At 39.6% G+C, this 24,972-nt stretch overlaps 1 protein-coding gene across 4 annotated transcripts in view; it reads right to left on the bottom strand.

Moving 5' to 3' along the window:
* The window catches only part of SEMA6A (semaphorin 6A), a 107,455-nt gene that overhangs the window by 50,642 nt on the left and 31,841 nt on the right, over positions 1 to 24,972 (bottom strand). For all 4 annotated transcript variants that reach the window (XM_090131634.1, XM_090131636.1, XM_090131637.1 and 1 more), the window contains exons 2-4: positions 9,132 to 9,269; positions 6,902 to 7,019; positions 1,461 to 1,521 (exon numbers count right to left, since the gene is read on the bottom strand). In XM_090131634.1, coding sequence (XP_089987760.1) covers positions 1,461 to 1,521; positions 6,902 to 7,019; positions 9,132 to 9,231 — 279 coding nt within the window. In that variant the 5' untranslated portion in view covers positions 9,232 to 9,269. The remainder of the gene's footprint in view (positions 1 to 1,460; positions 1,522 to 6,901; positions 7,020 to 9,131; positions 9,270 to 24,972) is intronic.

The following is a 24,972-nucleotide window of genomic DNA, read 5'->3' as shown; positions in this document are numbered from 1 at the left end:
ATAAACATTTATGGACTGTATATCCTGATTGGAATCTTAAGTGGAGTATCTATTCCAGGACATTTTACATTAGCAAAGAAATTATAGTGAAGGCAATTCTCATCATTTCAAGTTAGCTAGCAGTCTGAGAGAGTGCTCTGTTTATCAAGATACTGCTGATTTCATCTACCAGCATTCTTTCTCTGGAACACTTTCAAGTAAATTCCAAAAATGCCAACCTCCTTTTTTTTTTTTTCTTTTCAATGAATTCAAGAAATGGTTTAATGTGGTAGGTTGATTAACTATAATAAATATTTATTTAAAATGTGGCTTAAGATAGTAGTAACACCTCAGACATTATTCTTCTTCTGACAATAGTTCCTACCCTGAGTCACCCTCCATTCACTGAGGGCCCTAAGATGAATAAATGAGCATGAATGTAATAACAGTATTGCTTTTATTTCCATAACAAGCCTGTGACCTCCCTATTTGAAAAGCAACAAGACATAAGCTAATCTTCAGCACCTTTCATTGGCGTATCGACAAATTCTCCTCTCCTACAGTGGAATCTATGCATTGGCCAAACTGATATGGTCTTCTGCTGGACCAAAGGCTATGTCTGTCACTTATTACACAAAGTGAGTGTAATGTGAAAGAGCTGAAGGGAGATTATTTCTATAAAATTTATGCTCATATGCAACGCGGTAATGCAGATAAAGCTCTTTTTCATTTAAATGCATCTTGCCATGGAGATAATGTGGATACATCTACAAAGTGCTGCTATGGTAAGATTTTATTTACAGATTTATGTACAAATTTCTGTGCAAATATGTTAATAGCGTTTGCTTTTTATGATGAAAGCTTCAGTATATTTAATTGGAATAGTATAACCATTATACATAGGTTGCTCCTGAAGTAATGCCTCCTATTTTTTCCATGGAAACAACAGATACAAACAGCACAATAAAACTGTTTGATAGATCAAATTCTCTGCTACAAAACACTTTTTATCAACATAGTCATCAGTAGTAAGTGATTCATATCAATTAGATGATGAAGACGCTCTTCATTTTGTGGTTTGACAGCTGCACATGGCTATCTAGAACACGACTTATCTTTCATGTTCCTGTTTGCCTTTGCTGAGACACACCATCCACCACCTTACTGTGCTGATATCCACTGTTTGGTCTCCATTAATGTTCAGCAAGTGTTGATGAATGCCAGCAGGTGCTATTTTTTCTGCGTGGAGGAATTCAATTCCACACCCTTGCTCTGTACACAATTCCATTCTGTTAGAGTACCCCTCTGCTGCCATTCGACGAATGGCAACAACATGGAATGGAATATTGGTGGGGAGGTCCATCCTTGACTGCTATACAACCAACAACTGTCTTTGACACTGTGGGCCAATATGATTAAAAAGAAGGAGTTACTTTTGGAGCATTACCTTCAGTTTCTGGAAGATGATAAAAACTACTTACTTTGCTAAAATAAATTTCTTCTGTATGTGATGTGTCCATATCAACAGTATAAATATGGTCCCTGTAAACAAAAGCAAATGAATGCAGAGTCAAAAGGTGTAGTAAAACCATTCATTTTCCATGAGGAGACATATCTATGACAAGATAATCCATAATTCTTTCAATAAAGGATCATAGATCTTACCAGGGAACATTACTGACAGCATTACCTGTTTCTCCCAGAAAAGCACTTCCATATATAAACTATATTTCCTTTCTTTAAGAAAAAAGAAAAAAAAAAAGGAAATTTTACAATACTTCAAAGCAAGATTATCTCCTGAAATGGATTATATGAACAATTAAAATTTTGGACGGAAGATGAGCCTTATATAATTTTATAATTTCTTCTCAATAGGACTTAGAGCTAATGCCAGAATGCAGATGTTTTTTCTGTATCTGAAATCAGTTGCAATCTGTGGTAGCCTTTGTCACCATTCCGGGCTAGCACTCACTGTGCAATATTTAGCCATTCTGGGTTAAAAAAGAGGGTAATTTTTTTTTTTTTTTCTTCCTAATTTCAGATGTAATAATTTGGCTGACAATATGCTAGCCAAAAGACTGACAACCACACAGCTCTTCCCAGGAATCCTCTCTTCACATACCAATAGCCAAACCAAACTGTAAAATACTCCTCTCAACAAAATCCACATTTCTTGCTTGCATTTGCTTTCCTGTTTTTCTCAGAGCTTGCTTCTCCTTATAATTAGCTGCCAATTTCTCTTAGGAAAGAGTAAATAGACTCAGTCACTCAGGTAGAGAGATATTTTTAAACATCCTCTCCTGCTACTGGGAACACGGACATTTCTGTATGGAGACTACGAAAAAGCACAACCCACAGCACCATACTAACGGCCACGTGAATTTGGGAATGAAGATAGAAGAATACTGAGCATCACTTTTTTTTTTTTTTTTTTTTTTTTTTTTTTTTTTTTTTGGTAAGCAGCACTGACTACTTTTAACAATGCAGGAAGCTATGCAGATAGTGAATGATCTGTGGCACATGAGAGGTTTACATAGGAGTCTGCAGAGAGCAGGATACAGAATGCTTCCATTTTGGAAATTTCTGCTGTTAAGCCTAGCTTCACTTCTTTGGGTTTTGTGTAAATAGTGCTATCTCTCAAGCAAATCAAACACAAAACACTGCCATAACAAGAATTAGCAACACTTCCCTCGCATGGAGAAAAAACGCAGCATAGTTGGAGGGAACCTGCTTTTAAAAACCTCCTGCCTGCTATGACACTTGAAGTTATTTGCTGCATAAGATGCCAAACTGAGGAGCTGTGGGTTTCCTGCTCCTCCAGACTCTGAAAAAACAGAACTGTCATTTTCTTTCAAGATGAGTTTAATGCCTCAGTTTATTATTGGCCTGATTTCACTGGCATAGCAGTGGTCAGGGCTGGACTAAAATTACCTATTAGTTTGGTATCATCTTCACAGATGATACCACACAGCTCCCTTTTAATGTACCTCTCTAATGCTGTTACTCCTACTACATAAAAGTGGGAACAAAGTCTCTTGAATTGCAAATTAGGTGCTGCTGGATTTCTAAAACATTCTTCCAGCACAGCTCTTGATTGTAATGATCAGTCTTAGTTTACATGGGGTATGATTTTTTCTTTTGAAACAGGACAATTAAAAATACGGTTGGGGTATTCAAAAAGAGGCTCGAGTTGTTTAGCTTCATGCTCCATAAAACATCTCCCAGGGGGCTTACTTTCTGGTTTAAGAAACAGCTGAAAGGAAAATCATATGCTAAGTTATGGGATCATCAAAAGGAGGGTCAGTATCAGGCAAATTACATATTACTTTCTCATGCTGCATTTGAAATAAAGCTGCCGACAATGCCAGCAGAGAAGCAAAGTGCTGTCAGATGGTGGGGAAGGTTCTCCAGCCACAGACAATACAGGATTGTCCGTGCTCTCTTTTTCCCATTGCTGCCCAAATCCTGCTATCTACTAGCTGTGATATGTGTACAGCTCGTTGCTAATTAAGTTATTCTAACACAAATTGACCTAATCCTAGAGCTTCCGTTTTTCCCACCTCCAGTCAGCAGAACTGAGTTTTGTTGCCATGGCATGGTCTTGCAGAGGAAGGGAATTTAAATAATGCCACCGGCTGTGCGTGACCCTTGGCCACTCAGAAAATGTGTAACAGCAAATGAGGAGGGAGCTGTCCCGATGCTCCACAAGCTCAGTAAACTCTTTCGTACACACACAAGGATGATAGATAAAGTGGACAAAAGCGGTCACCACACAAGACACTGGGAGGAGGTGGCATGGCAAAAAAAGCCTGTATTTGTGAATGTGTGAGAGATGGCAAGATGTTAGCCTTCCCATGAGAAAAAAGAAAACAGCTGCTCGTATACAGACTGTACCTCAGGCATCCTAGCTGCAAACCAACATGGTTTCAGGAACTTTGGTTGAGTCATGTTAATTTATCTCTGTCTGATAATACAAAATAACGCCTTTCCAAAGTGACATAGAATTATACTTCAGAGTAGTCAACACAGAAATTGCACACCCATATGACAAAAGTGACAAACAGACAGAAATTACTCTCTTTCTCAGTCAATCGGAAATAAAGTTTCACCTGAGTCTCTCTTCTCATCCTAGAGGAGGCTGCCTGTAAAGCAAAGCTATGTTTTCTAAAACAAGCACATAAACAAGAAAAAAAAAAAAAAAATGTCCACAACAACGGAAACACCAAAACAAAAACTGTCAACGTGTAATTGTTTGTTTTGACTGCTTTTCAGATAATGGTACAAATGTAAATTTAGCATGACTATATTTTGATGAGTGAAAAAATGGTATGAAAGCAACACCTGGTATGATATTTAAGGGATTTATGTTAGCTGCAATTATCTTGCTATCAAACTCTTTGAGAATCAACTTTGATTGTGTACATGCTTGCTTCAAAATTTATATGTATACAATCTCTAACTGTATTACTGCCTCTGAAAGTGATAAAATATTGCAATTGTAAAACCTCATTCATACTATCAAAAGATGACTCATTTTCTGAAGTTTATAACTTCAGATAAAAATTACCTTAGAATTTTAACTTATATCACACAAGTTTCTCAGCCCAGCAGAGATTTTATTCAGTAGCATGTGGAGGGGGAAAATAACATACCAAAGGGTGTCTGAGGACCAAAGGAAAAAAATGTAAGATTTTTTGTGCATGTGTAAGTACAAAAGAGACTACATCTTCATGATTTTTTTGGTAGGTGAGTAGGCTCAAGGAATATAGGAATATAAGAGCATTCTCATTATGGTAAAATGTATTATACAAATGCATAGCTACAGAATATGTAAGAGTGCATAAATGTACACCAATACATATTCTCCCCCATGTATTTTCATTTTTTATATAACCTGTGCAGTAGTTTCATATACCAAAATGCTTATGCGGGTTTTCTTGCTGTAAAGCTGGTTGCTTGGGCAGTACAAGTCTAATTGTGTCAATCTTTCATTCTGGGAACAAACTATGAGTACAGCAGGGCAAAATCCACTAAAGCAGATTTACCACCTTCTCCCTGCAAATGATTTCCTCATTTAAAGGAAAACAAACAAGGAAAGCAAAGGGAAATCAGCTTTGAAAAGGAGGAAATCCTGCCACCACCTTCGAAACATTTTCAGCCCATCCCCTGCCCTTGTGTGCTTGTTATCACACTGGAAGCGGCAGAAAAGCCATGCCCTGAGCTGGGGCCTCACAGTGGGGCCAGCGCCTCACTGCAAAGTGAACCTGAATCCCTCTTGGAGGAAAGGAACCATGGTCCTGTGTCCTACAGCCAGTTCTAGTATTTGACCTACACACTTTGCCAGGATTGAATGCAAGGAGAAAATGAGGGGCGGGTCCTGGTCCCCTCTGGGAGAAGGAAGCAGTTGATAGTCTGTCCGGGGACACCAGGAAAAAAAGCAGTATTGAAAACAGCAGAAAACAAACTGGCAGTAATCAGAAAAAAGGAAAAAAAAAAAGTGTTCTCGCTTAAAAATGTCAAACTCTGCAACACTTTGGTTTCAAATCCTTATCCCTTGCTGTTGCTTTGTGGAATAAATGATATGGTTGGGGAAACTAAGGAAGGAAGGAAGGAAGCGAGCAGGGCATGGTATTAAGCTAGAGCCCCAAACTTTGGGTGCACATGGATGAAATGTAAAGTGAAGTTTGTGAGAAGCCTGAGGAAGCTGTGCTTGGGTGAGCAGTTAAAAGTGCAGTTTTCAAGCAGCCAAAGAAACAACCATGTAAAAACAGCACCAGTGACTTAGCTGCTGTAAAGCAGGAATTACTCTCTATCACAGGCCACATCTGGTTGTACAGAAAATGGGAAGGATCTGATTGATATGAAAGACAGACAGCTCCTGGAGCCTTGGGCTCTGAGGACAGACTAGTGGTGAGGGGCTGCCTGTTCAGCAGCTGTTCCTTCACCTGCGGCCATCCCACCCACCACCTCTCCCATCTGCAGAAACAGCCTGGCCTTCTGTAGCTCGCAGAAGGCTGCATATTTCTGAGGAGCAGAAGGACCAGAAAAATGAAAGGAAATAAGCTTCTCCTGGAGGGGCAGCTTTCCCAAACAGAATCTGGGTCCAAGAGCACCTGAGCTGGGCTTCCGACCCTTGCTAATTTTGGCCCTTCCTGAATTCAACCTGTTTCCATCAGGTAGCTCCCACTTGGGGATTATCAGCCTCCTTTGCTAACAACAGGAGTGGAGAGGAAGTTTCTGTTGGGTCTGTGCCAGGCAGGCAGCTGTATAAATCGGTGTAGTGCCACCAAAGCTGGTAGTGCTACGCTGAGCTAAATGAGTGGCTTGACATGCAATTTTTATAAAGAGGTATTTGTATCTGCACTGAGTAGCAGTCCAAAAAAAATCCAAAACACCAAATTCAATTAACCTTTCTGTGTACATCAACAGAACAGCAGCAAAAATGTGTTTCTCCCCCACCCCCACCTTTTTGTTGTTGCTTTGTGGTACTGAAAATAAGCCTAAACTAAAACATTAAAGTTTAACAACTGTTATTCAAACATGCATTTGTGCACTAACAGAATCAGTCTCTAAAACGTATAACTAATTGTGTGTACGAGTGAAATTACAGAATGAAGATGGATTCTCTCCTCCATGGCGCCAAACAATCTTGCAAATTCTTTCTTCCAAGACTCAGATGGAGGTGGAGCAATGGGAAAGAAGTCCTGAAAGGGATGGCTCAGTTTCTAGAAGAACTGAGCCTCAGCTGACTGACTAACAAAGTGTCCAATACATCTTACTAAGAGCCTGCAAACCTCTGTCTGAGTGTGAGAAAATCCTAAAAATAACATGCCCAGCAGAGAAAAACTCAGAATATCCTTCCTCTTCTCCCTCCCACTCTGTGAGAAGCAAGTGAGGAGTGGTGATGCCGAGGACTACTGACCTAGCAGCAACGTAGAGGGTTCTGTTCATGACCGTGACCAGCTGGATGTCCAGCCGATGCCTCTGCGTGGTGTTCCGTCCCGGCTTGTGACCCACAAACACCGGATACTGTCTTGTATCTGTGGGAAGTGAAGAAGAACAAGATTCCAGAGAAAAAGCAAAAGTCAAAATAGAATCACATGCTAACATGGCAATGGCTGAAATCTGTGGTTTCTCTTCTCCCAGCATCACAGCCTAGGGCGGGAAGGTACTAGCACAGAGGGCTAAGGCTGCAAAGGAGAGAGTCATTTTTTAGAAGACAAGAACTGTGAATTTCTTCAGAATGTAAAGCTACTCTAGAGCTCTTGGCACATAGGTACATGGCACTTTCTCACAGTTTTTCTTTCACGGCTTGCAGACTCTAAATGCTGGCTCCTGGTTGCCAAAGTGTATCTAGCAGGACAAAGCTGTTTTACAGTGGCCCATCAATCATCACAGTGACTGGATTAGTAGTGGTTAAAACAAAAGACTTGGCTCTGAATGGTTTGAATTGTCAGCTCAGTGGGATTTCCTACAGGACTGGACTGATATTGTAGAGCAGCTGCGGGGATTTCTGAGAAACTGTGGGTAACCACTACTCAAACTTTTTTAAAATGAAAGTCACTGCATATTATTTTGGCAACCAGTCTGATATTGCAGTTCTTCTGGAAACTGAACAATAATACTGACTGGAAGCCTTCTATTGATCTCATGCTATTGTCAAGCAAGCTTCTTTCCCCTCTCTACCAGTCAGCACAAGAATTTAGTGAATATTTTTGACAAAGAGCCACTTTGCAGTTAGGTTGCAAATGAATGCATTATCATGATGTCTAGATGCGACAACTAGGGAGCTATACAAGTAAATGCAAAGACAAGAGGCGAATAAATCTCTGATGAACATAATCATAATACAGAAGTGCCACCTCTGTATATTCACAGAAGCACAGACTGGCTGAGGGACCCCTGAAGGTCATTTGGTCTAATTCCCTGTTCAAACAGAGTCACCAGAGCTGGTTGCCCAGGACCACATCCAGGCAGCTTTTGAACATGTGCAAAAAGGGAGAATCCAGATTGTCTGGGTAGCCTGTGTAATGCTTAGTCATTACACAGATCTGACTAGATCAAGCCATACATGAGCCTTTTCGCCATCAATATGTTTCCTGAGAAAACTGCAGCTATTTGAGGGAGCCTGATTCTTCAGAAACTCAGTTACTGCACTGATGTTTTTCAGCAATTGTCCTCTAAAAGTATTCTCTCTGTCAAGTTTGATTGAAGCACTGACTTTGGCAGCACAGCTTTGGCAAAGCTGTTGAGAACATCATGTGTGAGAAAGTCTGTAAATCAGATGCTGAGAACTCTTTGGGAAACAAATTAATAGAGTCCAGAAGCCTAATGCTTCTGACCAAGATGTGCAAAATGCCAACTTCTAACTTTCAGGTTCTTCTCTATTCAACTTTGGGACTTCAGAGTACTTTTCTCTGGAGTAATTGCAATTCAGTTGTGGCAAATGTGAAGAATCACTTATGTTAAATCTGACTTGCATGGTAAAATCCATAGAAAGCTCTCCACCTGTTTTGTCAGCAAATCTCAATACTGACTTGCAGCTGTCTGTGTGACCCTTGGTTTTGGAGACTTTGCCAACAATTGTTGGTTAGAAAGAAGGGGGTTTCTGTTACAAAAGATTCTTTGTCTTATTTAAAAAAAAAAAAAAAAAAAAAGAATCTACATTTCTAGCCAAAAAGGCCAAATGCTAAAGTGGAATACAGCAGAGTTCGAAGAACTAAGATTGGTTATTTGTACTAGCTCAACCAATTATATTTTTAAGCTCTTAAGTTATTTTTGTGTGCTACTAAGAGGAGCCACCGGTTATCCAGACCTACAGTTTCACAGGGCAGGTGAATAACTACTTGATAATGGAGGGGGAAAAATGTTTCCTTCACCTGCTTCTGGATAAAACAAATATGTGGTCTAATTTGCTATAAAAGGATCTGTTTGAGGAGGAAAAAGGTTACAGCTTTGGAGAATCAAACAGCCCACCATCCAGCTGTCATAAGTCAAGATAAGACGTTCTTGTTCTTATTATCTGAGAATGTAAATTGGTTGATCTGGGAGGGATGAGAAAAAACAACGTTATTTATTTACAGCATAACAAAATACTGTCAATTTGAAGTCTACTGATTACTTCTAAGCAAATGAAGGCCTCTTATACTTACAGTTGCCATGCGAAATACTGATCGGCTCAGAATCTTCTGGGAAACCAGCCCCAGCAAAGTGTAGCAGTGTGAAATATAGCAGCAAGGCTTCTGACCTCATAGTAGTTCAGCTGGGAGACTTTACTTCTTCACTTCACACTGTGGAAAATAAACAAAGGCTTTAAGGGATTCAATTTCAATCAATGCACAAAGAGATGCAAAAAGCATCAACAGAAAGAATCATATTTGGAAAAGACGTTCAAGATCATCAGGTCCAACTTCCAACTACGTTTCTCAAATACCTTTAGGGATTGGGATTCCACTCTCTCCCTCAGCAGCCTGTTCCAAAACTTGCCTACTATCTCTGTGAGAAACTCTTCCTAATGTCCAGTCTATACCTCCCCTGGTACAACTTAAGACTGTTTCCCCATGTGCTATCAATGGTCAACTGAGAAAATAGACCAAAACCCTCTTTGCTCCTTTTGAATAGATAGAGAGAGCAATAAGGACTCTCCTCAGCTTCCATTTCTCCAGACTGAACAGCCCCATTTCTCTTGATTATTACATATATGTCTTGCTTTCTCTTTTCTGTGTGTGATTGAGCAACTCGCTATCTTTCTTGCAGTGAGTGGCCCAAAACTGAAGACAATAATAGAGAGAGCTTTCCATCTCCTCAAGCCTCTTTCTGTAACTGAGGAGCAAAAGAAATTGTCCAAGCAGGCCATTTCCCCTCTAGCCCATACCCCAGCTCCATGCTGCAGTGGGTTCTTGGTTGAAGACAGGCTTTAGCATCTGTGTAAGCTGTTTATATGCAACAGAGAAACTTCATGCCCTGCACTGATCAACAGCCAACATGAGTTTTACAGCAAATACTGAGACTGTACACTCTTTCGTTTGTGTAATTAGATGATGACATACACAATAAATAACTAGAAAACACACTACATTATTCTGGTTAAGAAGAGATTGAGGGTTATGCTTCAGGACTGATTCATATCCTGTGGAGCAGTGAATCAAGTGAAGAAACATAGAAAGAGCTTGATGGAGCATGCAGAACATGTCAGTGGGCTTTGGCAGAAAAATATGTACCCATAAATTTAGATGCCATAAAACCAATACTCCAACATGTGATAAAATAGGGGAGAGGAGAACTGTCTAAAACCAGCATTTTTCCCTTGCGTTCCACCAATGCATTCACTCATTTACATTTCATGTACAAAAATATCCCTAAATCTTGAATGTGAAAGGAACCACAGGAGCCTTTAGAAACAGTGAAAGAAAACACTGCATAATACAGTAAATAGCTCATAATTCCCAGGCAAATTTCACACAGGCATTGATCTGTAGGGAAAATCGGGGTAAAAGTGGGGTTTTCTTTTCATCCTTCCAGAGTTTTAAACCTTTGATGCTATCTGCCAAAGATTCCTTTTGAATAAAGGAATTTTTACAGTAGTCTGTCAGTCACTCCACATTTACGGGCAGAAAGTCAAACTTCATAACCTACACAGCCTTTGAAACTTAATTTGGAAAACAATGTGCTAACTTGCTCTTCTAAAGCATCATTTAATATTAGATAACAATGTCTCCTTTCTACCAAAAAGCAAAGCAAAACAAAACACCAAAAAGGGCTTTACACGTCTTCAGTGTTACATTTTCATTTGTAATTTCACAGACATAGCTGATTTCTCATCTCATATCCAATTCAAAATGTCACAATAATTAATTTCCCTTATTATATATTTGCTTTTAAGTAAATTTTCTGCTCCTCTAACTACACTGGAATAGAAAATCTGTTGCAGTGCAATATAGTTCATAAGGACAAATGATTTATTGTATTCTGTGACTATTACTCAAACACAAATTGGAAACTTGGCTGATTCTCTCTGTCTATTAAAAAAATAACTGAGACTGAATTAAGCTGAGACTAAAGAAAAAAAATCTAATGTGAGGCAATGACTGACATGAGCGAAGTGTCAGAGTGATGGCAGAGAATTAAAACAGCAACAATAAATACAGCACAATAGAGAAATGTCTGTCTATTATACCTTATGTGAGAATGCATGGTGGGAGATAGCACATGCAAGCCCCAAGAGAAGCCTTTCTATCCAGCACTGGCTGGGTAGTAGCTGTGTGTGATTACTGACACAGTTACACCTGCCTGCAGATGCTTTCTTTGCCTTTTTGCTCCATTTGTCTCTTTAATCACCTTTTACATTTTGCCTTTACTGCTAGTACTCCAGTGCACAAAGTTTCTTTCCATTTCCATATCCAGTGAAACCTCATTTGGGCTCCTTGGGGATGCCCAAAGTACAAACTAGGAGAAGTAAATACAGTACTTTGAAATAGTTCCTTTCCAAAGGTTTGAATTAGAGCTAAGACCCACATTAGGTGGTTAATTTCTTTCTGTTCACACAATTCTTTGAAGTGTAATTTTGCCACCTTTGAAATTCTGCCACTGGAAAGTGACTAAACAAGGTATCCAGTATTAACACAAAAATAAATTTGAATTATTTTCTTGAAATTATTGCAGACCAGTGAAAACCTATATTCTGAAACGCACATGACCTTATGCTTATTTAACGGGAAGAAACTTATTAAGCAATTCAGTTCTTCTTCTTGAGCCTTATTCACTCACAGCATCAGCCTGCAGGATGGCAATCCAGAGCACCTTGCTCACAGTGAGCCTGACTCTGGAGGAGAACAGCTGCTTGCTGCTACTTCCTGTCAGCACATCCTCTGTTATCTATGTGTTCCTACCAGGAAGGCATTGAGGTGCTATATGCATACTGTTGCCACTTCAACCTACAGCCTGAAAAACTTTTCTTGTGGGTGATTTTAAATCATTACTCTCTTCTTCTCATTAAAATATGCTTACTATTTCACCTAAATATATACCAGAGACTGCTGACAGGCAAGTGAACAGCATCTAACAAACTTACGGTCATTTTATGTACAAGTTATTGGACCAAATCTTTTCTCTTTTACCTGAAAACTATTAGCTAACAAATGAGCTGTTATATGCCTCCTAACAGAGATTAGATCAGTAGGTTCTGAATATGGAATTCCCTCTCACTCTTAGGGGTACCTCCTGTGGAGGAAAAGAGAGGAGGAGAAAAAGAAGAGCAGTTCTCTGTTGCTGTAATATTAACATTCTTGTTGGAATTCACACAAACCAATGCCAAATGCCTGCTTCTATCTGCCTGCATTTGGAGTAGACTGCAAATCTGTATCAGTATCTATGTCAATTTAAATAACACTGAATAGAACACAAGCTACACCTAAGGTAAGTTTTTGCAAGAAAATTCAAGCGTAGTGTTATTTTTGCTGTTCTTACAATGGTGGAAAGATCTGCACAGTCAGAGTGGAATTTCAGAAAAGTGCTGATTAGAGAAGGTTACACTTATTTTTAGGATGAACATCCTTTTCAGCAAGTCCTCAACTCTGGTTGGGCTCTTGGGAGTGATGCAAATGTTCTCAAGTGCAACTGTGCGTAAGCACTAATAAAAAAGGCTTCTAAGCACAGAGGTGGAGGAAGCAAGAGTAGATATGTGGTGATGCTGGGCGAGTGCAGGTACCATCTCAAAATAAACATTTTGTATATGACCGTGGAGAAAACTTCAGTCAGTGTAAACCACTATAGTTCATTTTGACTTTCACTAAGCCATGGCTGCCCAACCTTTGGACTTGTCTGGACTACACCGGGTGAAGAGAAATTGTCTTGGGCTGCATATATGTAGACTGCTCCAAAAGTAATGCCTCCTATTCAGTTCTAAGGAAACTACAGTTACAGTCAACACAGTAACTATTTGGAGCACATTCTCAGATACCAAACACTATTTTTCATTATAGTCACCACCATTAGCTATGTGCTTTTTGCCACTGATGAACAAGTGGCTGCACAGCATACTCATCAAAATCTGCTCCAAAGTAGGTGACACACAATCACTGTTGTCACTGTTGAAAGATGCCACCCACCACTGTTGGTCTCTATAAAAACTCAGAAAGTGTCAATGAATGTCATTGGGGGGCCACTTTTTCTGTGTGAAGGAATTCAATTCCACACCTTTGCTTCATACACATTTTCATGCGAGAAGTCCATCTCACACAGCAAAAGAATTAAGGAATATTGGTGGGAAGGTTCAACCTCTACTGCCATATCACCAATATCCACCTCTGATTTTGCGGGTCAATATGATAAAATAGAAGGAATTGCTTTTGGAGCAGCCTTTGTAAAATGTATAAAACACTAAATGCATATAAGTGACAAAGTTTATTTTAACTGTTAATATTTTTATCAAAACATTAAGAAATGAGAGCAACAAAAACATAGAACTACTGGGACATTTGACCATGTTTTGATGTAACTATGACATCACTCTGTTCCAATGGCAGTGGTTCCAATTCTTGGTGTGTTCTCACAGTGTTCATCAGAGATTTTTGATGAAATTTTACTCTTCCTGTACTATTTTGTCCTTGATAGTAATTATTCAAAATGCACACTACTAAAAAGTGATGACATGAATAAAGTGTGATTGTGAAGTGAGGGATATCTTTCTCTGGTAAGGTCTTGTACAAGTCTAGAAGAGAGACAAGAACACATTTTTGAGCAGAATATCTTATTGCAGTTCTACACATTCCATTTGAAAATTTGCAGGTCATGTATTTAGTCAACTGAAAATGGAGTTACAAATATAAATTGACAATTTATTCAGCAATCTTGAAACCTATTCTCAAATTCCTGTATCAAAACCGAAAGCAAGGCTGCCTATTCTTTGTTCACAGGAATGTGTTCAGCCAGTGTATCTAAATGCATACAATTTTTTGCCATAACTTTAGCTAGCACTGCACTGCCTCCTTTCTGTGTTCTGGTTTCAGCCCAGTGCACAGTGCCAATTGCACACCACTATTTGATTGTTGTTGAGCAATGAGTGTGCATAGCGATGACAGCACAGGCCTGGGGGCTGCTGAAGCTGTTATGGTCTGTATATGCCCCGTGGTCTGTGGGTTGGACATGCCTTCACTAGGCCACCTAAACTGAGAAAGAATTGGCTCTCAGAAACCCCATTCTCCCTGTTCAAAATTTGCTTGTTGCTCCTGTAAGGGAAGCTAGTAGTGACAGGAAGAGTGAGTTGTGGCACTGTTCTTTCCTTAGCAGACCCCTGGAACACAGCCTAGGCAGTAGATGGTTTATGCCTAATGCATGACTTGTAGCATTTAAGCTGATGGCATAGACCAGATTTCTTTGAAAAAGCCAACTACTTTTTCCATTCCTAAGACCAATATAAATACAACTTCATGCAATGTACTTCTGTGCTCAGATTCTTCTTACTGAATTTGGTGACTTCAGATATCTATGTAATATGACTTTTTCTTGTTATTCTATGTTCCTTCCTTTTTGCCATAACATGATTAAGTATTAATAAACTATAAAAACTCTTAATACACATGGAAATCAAAATTTTGCCTTCTTAGCTATAATATTTTCCTGCTTGTATAGTGCAGCCCAAAAGGGAATCAGTCAGCTCTGAGTAGGATACCAGTACAGTGCAATTGCTTTACATTTACTTAAGCTTACTGAAAACTTCCTCAGAAATATGAATCTACACATGTATGTATAGATACATATACACATATATGTATAAATACAAATATATTATACAGTCTCCCAGTGTATATGCGTGACACAACAGTATAAATTTAGTAAAAATCATGCTGCTGATGTGGAGGAGTTTCTGAAGTTTCATGAAGGCAATGATCATTCAAATCGAAGAGAAAAATCTGATTTTTCACAGCTATACTCCTTGTCAGAAACCATGTCTATCTGAGCCAGTGAGAAGTCAACGCAATGAGCTCTGCTTTCTGCTACCTGAACTTCTCAGCATTTGGAAAACAACAGTCTGCATGAAAATGGATACAGAATAACTGCTTGGCTGAGGAAATGAACCTATGGCTACTGCAAGGCTACTCTTGTAAAAAGGCAATTGTATTTGCAGCTAGTAAACTCAAGCAAGGTTAGATCCATCATGCAAAAAGCCTTACAGGAAAGTGCCAACTCCCTGTTCTATTCTATAAAAGCATAAAGCCATATTTGATCTGAAGCACAAATTCAGCAGCAATAGCAATGACACATCTATAAATAACTATCAGAAGAGACACTCTTCCATGTTAGAAAAACTCCTATCTTTCTGCCTTGGCCTCACGCTATGTTCTGGTACTCTTGTAAAACCCCAAGCAAAATCAGAGTATGTAACCGTGTCAAAACTTTCCCATGACACACTAAGCCTGATTAGTAATGGACAGATCTTGTTATATTCATTTCTTACAGACTTTCTTTATATTGTGATGGGATGTGTTCACGCAGAACAGCTGCACTTCAATCCACAAATTATTAGACTTAATGTGAGAATTACCAGTTAAAATAGAATGGTTTTTGTTAGGCATGAACCAAGACCAGAAAACGTAATGGCCATGAAAAACCATGACAGTCTTAAAATCTTTTATTTCCACAAACATATGGTAATAACTTACCCTCATTCAACAGCCTGGAATCATAGTAAAAAGGGATAGTATTTAACCAAACAGCAAGGAAACAAAGAAATTGAAGATGAATTTGAACTACTGCATAAGAAAAAACATATGACCAGAAAAAAGTAGCAGCACCCATGGACTGATCCAGAAAATATTCAACAAATAGCCCATCTTATTACATTCATCATCTCTTACACATTCATCATCTCTTACACTAGGAAAAGCAAAATGACTGGAAAAAAAAAAAAAAAAGACGAGAGAAAATGAGTTGTGTAAGAGGTAAAAAGTAAATGAGATTTTCTGGCAATAAGAGCTTTAAAAGCATGCAAGTGAATCAGACACTGTCTCACTGTAAGAGACTTCGAGATCTACCCATTCATAATAAAAAGCACATACTGATCCACACACATGCACACACATGCTTTGCCATGCCGAAGCCAGGGTGCAGAAACCAGCCATCCAACCTGAATTCTATTCCCTACTACAGTACAGATCAGCCATCTGACATTGACAAGAAACCTTTGCCTCCTCTGGCTTACCAAGCCTTTGAAAATCTGAGTGGAGGATGCTCTTACTGCTATTTACTCTTTTACATTCACAGTTCCTAGAAAGTGAAAGACAAGAGTTCTTTGCAAGTTGGTGAAAGGAATTAGTAACAACACAACAACAACAACAACAGCAATACAGGAATACAACCTGCAGGCTGCAGCTTTCATACAAGGAGGGCACCAAGACAAGTGCTGTGGAGCTGTTCTGGAGTGCTTTTGTTGTCTGTGCCTATTTGGATGGTGGGCTGACCGCCCCACAAGCACCTCATGTGGCTGCACCTGGCAGCCGAAGGAATTGTGCAAGAAGCCCAGGCTTAATAGCACCATGGGATCAGGCAGATGTGAGTGAACAAAAGCTCAGCAAGTGCTTGGGGGAGCTCTGAAGACAGGAGAGACAAGTGGCTGACAGCAAGATACATCACAGAGTGCCAGACATGATAACTGAATTGGCACATGGCAATTGAGTTGGCTAACTCAATTTCTCTTGTTGTTGTCCTAACTAGTCATTGCTGCTCAGCCACCTGAATGCTGGTACAGATGGCCACAGAGACTTAATGCCAGCTCTGTGCCCATCACCACTACCAACATCTTTTTGTGACCAGCAGTGCCATTCATCTTTCCTCTCTTGTCCCACTCCTGTAATCTCTGGCTGTTCATTTTACGTGGCACTCTAAAAAAGCACTCTAGCACTCCAGATATCTGGCCCTTATACCAAGGAGGCTGGTGTGTGAACGTATTGGGCAATCACCACATGACAGCTCAGGGCCTTCCCTGACAGCACCCAAGGGAGGCTCCCACCCCTCCAAGATCTCTTTTGACCCTTGCTTATGTGTTGAAGCACATCTCCTCTAACTTTCTCTGCATATCGGAGAGTTTTCCCCAGCTGTAAGAGGAATGCATGTGTGCCCTCTGCTACACATGCTTTACTGCCATTTTAATTGGATTCAGCACTGCTTACTCATTGCCCAGCTGCTGTGGGCTGCATGCCAGATGTGACAATTAGGCCCAAGGGAAAGACACCAACGAGAGTGATTTTGCCTCATATAGCAATCAACAGCATTTACCTTTATTAAAAAGAATAATACAAAACTTTATTACCAGTTGGATGAAACAGACACAGGAGCCATGCAGAACCTCCCATTATAATCTGCCAAATTTATGCAAAGTAAAGTACTTTTTCAGTGAGTTTCAGGTATCTGCTTATTTTGTTCAGGTCTATGCAATCATGAGTTCTCATCAGCTTTCCTCTTCCTTTTTGCAGCATTACAAGGCCATATATCAAGCACTGTAATGTCAGCTATGATATGTAGCATCATTACCTCCTGCCTCAGTAAGTGATAAGCTGAAAAAATTTGGACAACCCTCAGGCAGAACTGATGAGCTTCGGCCTGCAGAATGGTAGTAGCAGGTGTCAAGTCAGTAGGCAAAACTCAGCATGCCTAATGCTATCAACCTGTCTTGTCAAGATCAACATTACTGTTTGATCCAGTGCAGTATGAAAAGAAAACACAGAGAACAAATGGAGGCCTAAATAGGAGAAATCTTCTGCTGACCTGGGCAAGACAACCCTGATGAATGCAGCGTTAATAGGATGCTGTTGTTCAGAGACAGAACAGTCAGATGGAAGATGAACATCTCCCAGATGGAATTAGAAGCATCTCAGGCCTATCGATTTTGGTTGTAACCTTCACTGTAAACAGTCCACAGGGGCCTCATCAGCCACCTGTTCAGTGATATTTGCATTGAAATATAGAGCCAAAGCAAATGAGAAAATAGCCACGGTTCCTTGCTGAAGCATCTGCTCTTTTCCATCCCTCTTTCTATGCATCACCAGGAATAGCAAAGGTACATGTTTTAGAGGAAAGGGTAACAACAGTGGCACAAGCTCTCTCAGGCAGCACCAGAAACAATGAACACACCATTTGTTATGATGTTGATGGTGGTGGTAGCAGTATTATATCATGCAATATTTCACTTTCTAATAATTGCTCAATTTTATACTGAAATCATGCTTGCCAAAACTGGGAGGAAAGCCATCTGTGCTTGGAAGATGACTGCCAAAAACATTTGCAATTTTATTTTGGGGTTATAAACCTACAGAATGGAACAAAGACAGTGCCTAAATAATCCTTCTCACTCACCACCCCCAACTATGTACAGCAACAGACCTAACCCTGAAACAGCTTAGCTTGTCTTTTCAAAGATGTCTTTATTATTTTTAAAAGCTTCACATTTAAGAGACAAAAAATTGCTCTATTGATTATTTGTGGGACTTCAGCAAACTTCTGTCAAGGTTTTGAATAGATTTAAGGGTTAAATATAGCAATCACTGCCTTTTGAAAGGAGAGAATGCCATCTCTAATATATAATCTGCTTTTTCATCTCAGCATGCTTAAGAGAAAGCAGATACACTACCAGCAACACCATTACTTTCCCCAACCCTCACTTTGCCTGGGAAATATCAATGCCCATCAGCTGATCTTCCATTTTCTCAGCTAATAGATGGAACAGAAATTATATAGCTATAGGTAACCCAAAGCTACAATGGGAGTAAAACATGGCCTCCTTTTGTTTTCCTTTCCTTTTAGGTAACAAAGACAAAACATGGAACCTGCTGTGTTTTCAGAGCAATACTGACAATTGTCAATGATTAAAACTTTGACACAGCCCCACAGACATTGTCCCAGCTGCCATGTGTCTGCTGTAAATGTAACATCAGTTCTCCTAAATCAGTCCCTCCAGCTCAGCCAGCTTTTCAGGACAGGTTTCCTCAGTTCCTCAGCATTTGCCTCCTTTCACTGCTGGTATGTACTTAAATGGATTCCAGCCCTTCTTCATCCTCTAACCAGAAAGAAGCCTCAAATTACAAATCCTCTTATGTCTGTGTAACAGATCAAATTGATATATAAGAGCAGAGCTTAACACTGAAGAGTAACTTAAGATCCCATAGAACATATTGCTGCGCTTAAAGCACTTAATTGCTGCTTATCATAACAACAAAACCCTCTGTATTGCTTTTGTTGGTTTTTTTTTTTGTTGATGTTTGTTTTTAAAGCAAGAAATGTGATGCTAACTCCTCAAGCACGATCTCCAGCTGTGTTCTTCAAGAAACTTATTTGGAATGAAAGTGATGGGCACCATTTTAAAATGACAAAACAGCAGAGAAATGCAGATCGTCACATGTAAGTCAGCTGTTAAATAATCAGACCACACTGCTTAGCTTTGTTGCAATTGGTCTAGCTTCAGCTGTAAGTACAGTTCTGAAGAAATTGACTCAATAACACGCCTTCATTTACCCTGAGTGAAATAGAAAATTCTGCCAGGCTGTTTTCCAACAGGCACCAGTCCACCTGGGTACGAAGCAGTTTGAAACAGGAACAAATTGTTCCCCTGCCCTCAAAACGTGAATGAATTCTACTGTAACACTACAAACGCTAAGAATGGACATTGACATCCATGGATTAATTGCTCCGGCAGCCAGTGCTACGCTACCCAACAGTGCTTTGCTCAAGAGGAGCCTCTGGTCAGCTCAACACTGCTCTGCATTGCAGCATTATAGTCATGGCAACAGCGCAGTCTAGGCCAGACCTCAGCATCCCCTGCCGTGAAGGCTACTCAGCACAAAGAAATACAAACACAGTGGCCAGCAAGCCGACTCTTACGGGGAAAGAGAAGAGTCAGGCTTTTCCCCTTGGAACTCAGGCAAATTCATCTCGCAAGTAATGTTTGTCCCTGACAGATAAGAGCTGTAGGCAAGCAAAGAGCTTGCAGTGTATATTTTTAACTTTAGCCCCCAACTTGTTTATGAAATTAGCTTTCTCAGGTTTCTCTGCACCTTTCAGTAAAACATGAAATTACTGCAAACATGAATAATGTCCATGAAATGAAGTGTTATCTCTGAGGAAAGATTTAAAAGAGCTGTTGGAAAAGCACATGTGCAAGGGAATGAAACTCACAAACAGCCTAGTGAAGGAAATACGCAAATTGGGTGGGAATATGTAATTCAACATGATGTGCAATGCCTCTCTCCCTTGGACATCCACACATCTATACACATCTTTGTATGCTTAGGCAGTCACCAGAATTTAAAAGACTTGTCCTTCATGTGAGAGGGTCCTTATTAAAATGTTAGAAAAATTTCACAGATCTCTGTCTTTTGTGATTATTTTCATTGTCCACTTTTCTTTTTTTTTTTTTTCCTGATATTTTTGGAAACCTTATAGAGATAAAGTAAATCTGACTTTGAGACAAAAAAATCTATCTAGTTTGCTTGTCCTCTGAGATGAGCATGATGCCTGCACTAATCCAGTTCCTGCCATTTGCTTGTTATTGCTGGCTGCAAGTGGAAGTCCCTGGGCTTTATTCTACCTAGATTCATGCCCAAACAATTCCCAAATTTTATATAATAAATAATCCTAATGGCTTTAAGGACGAGTTAGTACAAGAAAGAACCCTATCCTCAAGAATGTCTTATGAGTAAAGAGTTCTACTCAGTGGGGCAATATGACACATTCTTCGCTCATCTCTTCACTGCATTATATCAGGGTTATGAAAAAGAAAACAGAAGGTAAAGCAAGAAGCCAACAGATACGTTAAAGAATATCCTATTTTCAGGATACTGCTGAGACAAACTATATAGTCAGTTGACCTGGACATAAGGTTAATTACTGTAATTCAATTTATTTTAAGGGAAAACGCTATATGGAGATATCATCAATTAACCTCAGAACATAAAAATCACAATTCCTGTGATTAATAGAGCAGCGTGAGATCACTTTAATTACTGGGAGTCTGTTACTGAACGGAAATAGAGAATTATATGACGTGATTTCAAGGGCAAACTTAGAATTGAGGCTTGTGGGTCAAAAAAAGTAAAAAAAGATTACAGTTAGAGACAGATGAGCCCCTGCACACACACATACATTGCTCTCTTCTTCCAACACACATTTACTCACATATTGAAGAATATAGCATCCTTACATGTTCAGTCACACCTGCTTCTTGGCACATCATGAGGGAATTAGAAAAGAGAGTTCGCATTGACAAATGCGTGTACTGCATGTTACAAGAGCGATAGCTCTGTTATTATGTGCTTTGCTTCTCTGGAAAAGCTGTGGAGAAAGAGGTTCAGTGTAGCAAGAGAGAACAAGCCCACTGAGTATGACTGCCTGAATAGGGTGTGATGGATGAGCTTCCTCACAGATAGGAAAAGCCTCTAATCTGTTCCCTGGCTCACTGGTGGAGCATGGCAAAGCCATTCTCTACTTCTCCAGGAAATATTCTCTGTCTTTTCAAAACCACGTGCAGAGTTTTTTTCAAAGGACAATCCAGACTGTCACCTGCATGAGGCAGCAGTCTGTTTCCAGATCCTGTGCTAGGGCAGGCTCAGTGACACAACACCGAGACAAAGACATTTCTATACTGCTCATGATTCGTACAGCTATTTTAGGAATGATTGGATGCATTCAGATTCCAACAGCAAATAAAGAGATACATGTAAAGATAAGCCACTTTCACAGCACCAGCACTCAGCTGATAGTTGATGCTGGAAACATTATTATTGATACTCCAGCCAGTTTTGGAGAGCTGAAGAAGAAACTCATCATGTGCAACAAACAGAACGTAGGCATCATCCTCATGATAAAACCACAACCCTGTTCCCAGGACAGGTGTCTCATCCTGGGATTCACTGAAGAAAGTCCGTCTCTACCTACAATATCACTATTTGCTTGGGCAACTCAAGACCTATTCCCAAACTTCCTGCTCTTTTTTCCCTCACCCCCAAACTTCCCTCTTTAAAGATGGGGAACACAGGAACAGCAATGGTTCATTAGCTGAATGCACCGATGTGAATTTAGCAAGACTGCTTGATGAGGAGGCACACACAGTTATGCATTTTCTGCAAGTCTGCCAGGTGTTTTTGAACCCAGATGAATTCTTCATATTTTGCCTGACAGAACAAAAATTCCTGTGTAGTATGGGGAAGAAGACAGCATAGCTGGCAAGCTGCTGTTGTTATTTCTTACTCTGCAGTTCTGCTGCTTATGTGTTTTATATCAAATGCTGCAGTGAGAGTTTCCTCTAACTTTGAGTTGGCCTCAGTAACATGGACATTCCGCTGATCAGCTGCCAGGAGCTGATCTGCAGCCAAGAAACAAATTCCTGCCAGTAGAGAGAAGAGAAAAAAAGTACAGAAAGACATTAGACCAGAAAATCAAATTATTTTCTAATGAGACTGAAGACTGAACGCACACACTGTGCCTGTAGAGATCCAGTTTGCCATTGAGGTGTAGACTCCACTCTGTAAACCCTACATCAAGACTTGCCTACATCTGAGATTATGCTTCCTCATATCACAGAGCAGCAATTCTCCAGCTTGCAGCAGAAACACACAGTTAGCATTTACAATTAAAGGGCATTGACTTGTTTTTATTTATACCACTAGTAATGCTGACCTTGTTGTCTGCTGGATTGAGGGCAGCAATTGGAAGTGATTCCCACTGGATTTTAGAGAAAACTGTGGCTGCTGCTCAGCCCACACCATTCACATCAGCTCATGAGTGATGTTACTTTACCATTTATAAGCCTTCCACCTACAATGAACGGAATTTATTAACACTTGCAATCTTATGAAAGTACACAGCCTTACATAATGACTCATACTGCTAACATCATGGCTTTTGGGCTATGCCTTTACTCTGAAATGAGGAAATGGAAATACTACATCCAAGTTTCCTGTGGAATTTGAGGTTATCCTTATACTGTCAGAGGAGTAATTGCTTTCTTTGAGTAACCAAATAAGATGCTTTTGGTTCTATTGCACACTGTATCTCTTCTTATTAAAATTTACCTATGAGCAATTAAAAATAGAATTTCATGGGGATTACTCTGCTGTGGTAAATGTCAACACATCAGCTTCAAGTAAAGGACTAATTGCACATGCATGTGCCTATAGTTAAACCTGTGCTTGTGACAAACTCAATTTCACAGCATATATGGCTATTGACAGTTGTTGTCTGTTGACAATTTCTGGTATTCTGAACAACAAGACCACCTATGAAATGGTACGTGATGGCTCAGCAAAAAACTTTCCAATCCAAATACAGTACATACCACACATCTACAGAAGAGTTTGACACTGGAAAAAAAGAAAAAGATGAGTGTGAAATTCAAAAAATGACAACCTGGGCAGGAGTTTTCTGAAGCAGCTTTTTGGAAGATTTCTCAGTGAATTGGCATCCAAGCCATATGAAGGACCTCCTTCAGGCATTTGCCCTCTTATGATGGAAAAAAATTGGTTTTAAAGAAAGCATTTAACCTATAAAATCTTTACTGGCAGTTCAGAGATGTTCTATTATCTGACATTTTTGTCATCTCAGGGTTCTCAGCAACAGTTTTTCCTAAATAACTGTCACGGGAGCACAACAGAGGGAGAAATAGCTCACAACTTCCCCACATTCTCAAAAACTTCAAGGAAGCTCTGCATTTAGTATACTTACCAGTAAGCTTCTTACTCTTGGACTCAGATACACATCCAGATGTAGAACCAGTGGCACTCTCTAAATATGATGATTAATAATTCTGAACAGCAACAGTGAAAAATTTAATTTTGGCTATGTTCTTACCCATTTCAAAAGTAGATAAAAAAAAAAAAAAAACAGGTTGTCAATTACTAAACCACCTTCTTCAATACTGTGGCCCACCACAACTTCCCTCCTTTATTTGAAGTCAGAAATTACATTTGTTTGCTTTTTGCCTGACAGAACAAAATTGCTTTTGTCAGCAAATAACTGTACTTTTTTTTTTTTTTTTTTTTCCCTGCTTGTGTTTAAAGGATTCTTTGTCCCTCTTCAACATGAAGAAATAACCTGCACAGGATCTGCCTGGAGGATCATGCAGTTGTGAAGTTGTGAGAGGCAGCAGGAGTACATGGCTAACAAGACTAATTTTACAACTGAAAATGCTATATAAAATGTTTTCATAAAGAACAAAATTTATTTGTGAGAGTGAAAGCTCTGATGCCTTACTTTTATGGAGCTCTTCATGATCTCCTTCCTTCATCAAAGTTATTTCCAGGGACTTTCTCTTGTAAAAAAAACCTTGGCTTTCCTCACACAAGAACAGATTTGGCTTTTCCTACACAAGAACAGATTACTCCCCTTACTCACACACACCCTTACGTTCCCCAAAAAAACTGAGAACATTATTTCTGCTGCAAGCTCATGAGGACAGATGGTATCTTCCCTCCTTATTTTGGGAGAACTGTAAGAAGATCATTAATATAAATATTTTTTTAAAAAAAACAATTACCCAGCTCTTGATGACCAAAGCATGATTAAACTTGGAAAACAATTTTTAACATACATTTTGATAAAGCTGCCTTACAACGTTCTCTTTTCTGACTGTTGTTCAGCCCTGAAGCAAGGTGTTATAGGGAAGAATTGGGATAAAGAGATGCAGTTTGGTAAAGGAGAAGAAGAGGAAGCTGCTTCCTTCCAGCAAGCTCCCTGTTTTTCCATCATGGGAGACAGACCAACTGGCTTGCTCTTTCTCAATCACCCTGTTAGGCACACTGCTTTCCCTTGACCCAACAAACATAATCCCTCTGCCAGGAACCAAGCACATAGACCCTGCTGTGTACTCTCTGGGGCAGGACACAGTGATCCAGAAGAACTCTGCCTGACTAAAAATGCAAACAGTCATAAAAATCTTTTCATTACAACTTCCACTGCTCTCTCATCTCTTGCTGTGAATGCTTAGAAATGCACAAGGTCAAACATCTTAGA

Source organism: Phasianus colchicus, chromosome Z, assembly GCF_987193195.1.
Source record: "Phasianus colchicus chromosome Z, bPhaCol1.hap1.1, whole genome shotgun sequence".
Lineage (NCBI taxonomy): Eukaryota > Metazoa > Chordata > Aves > Galliformes > Phasianidae > Phasianus > Phasianus colchicus.
This window is presented reverse-complemented; position numbering and strand designations above follow the sequence as displayed.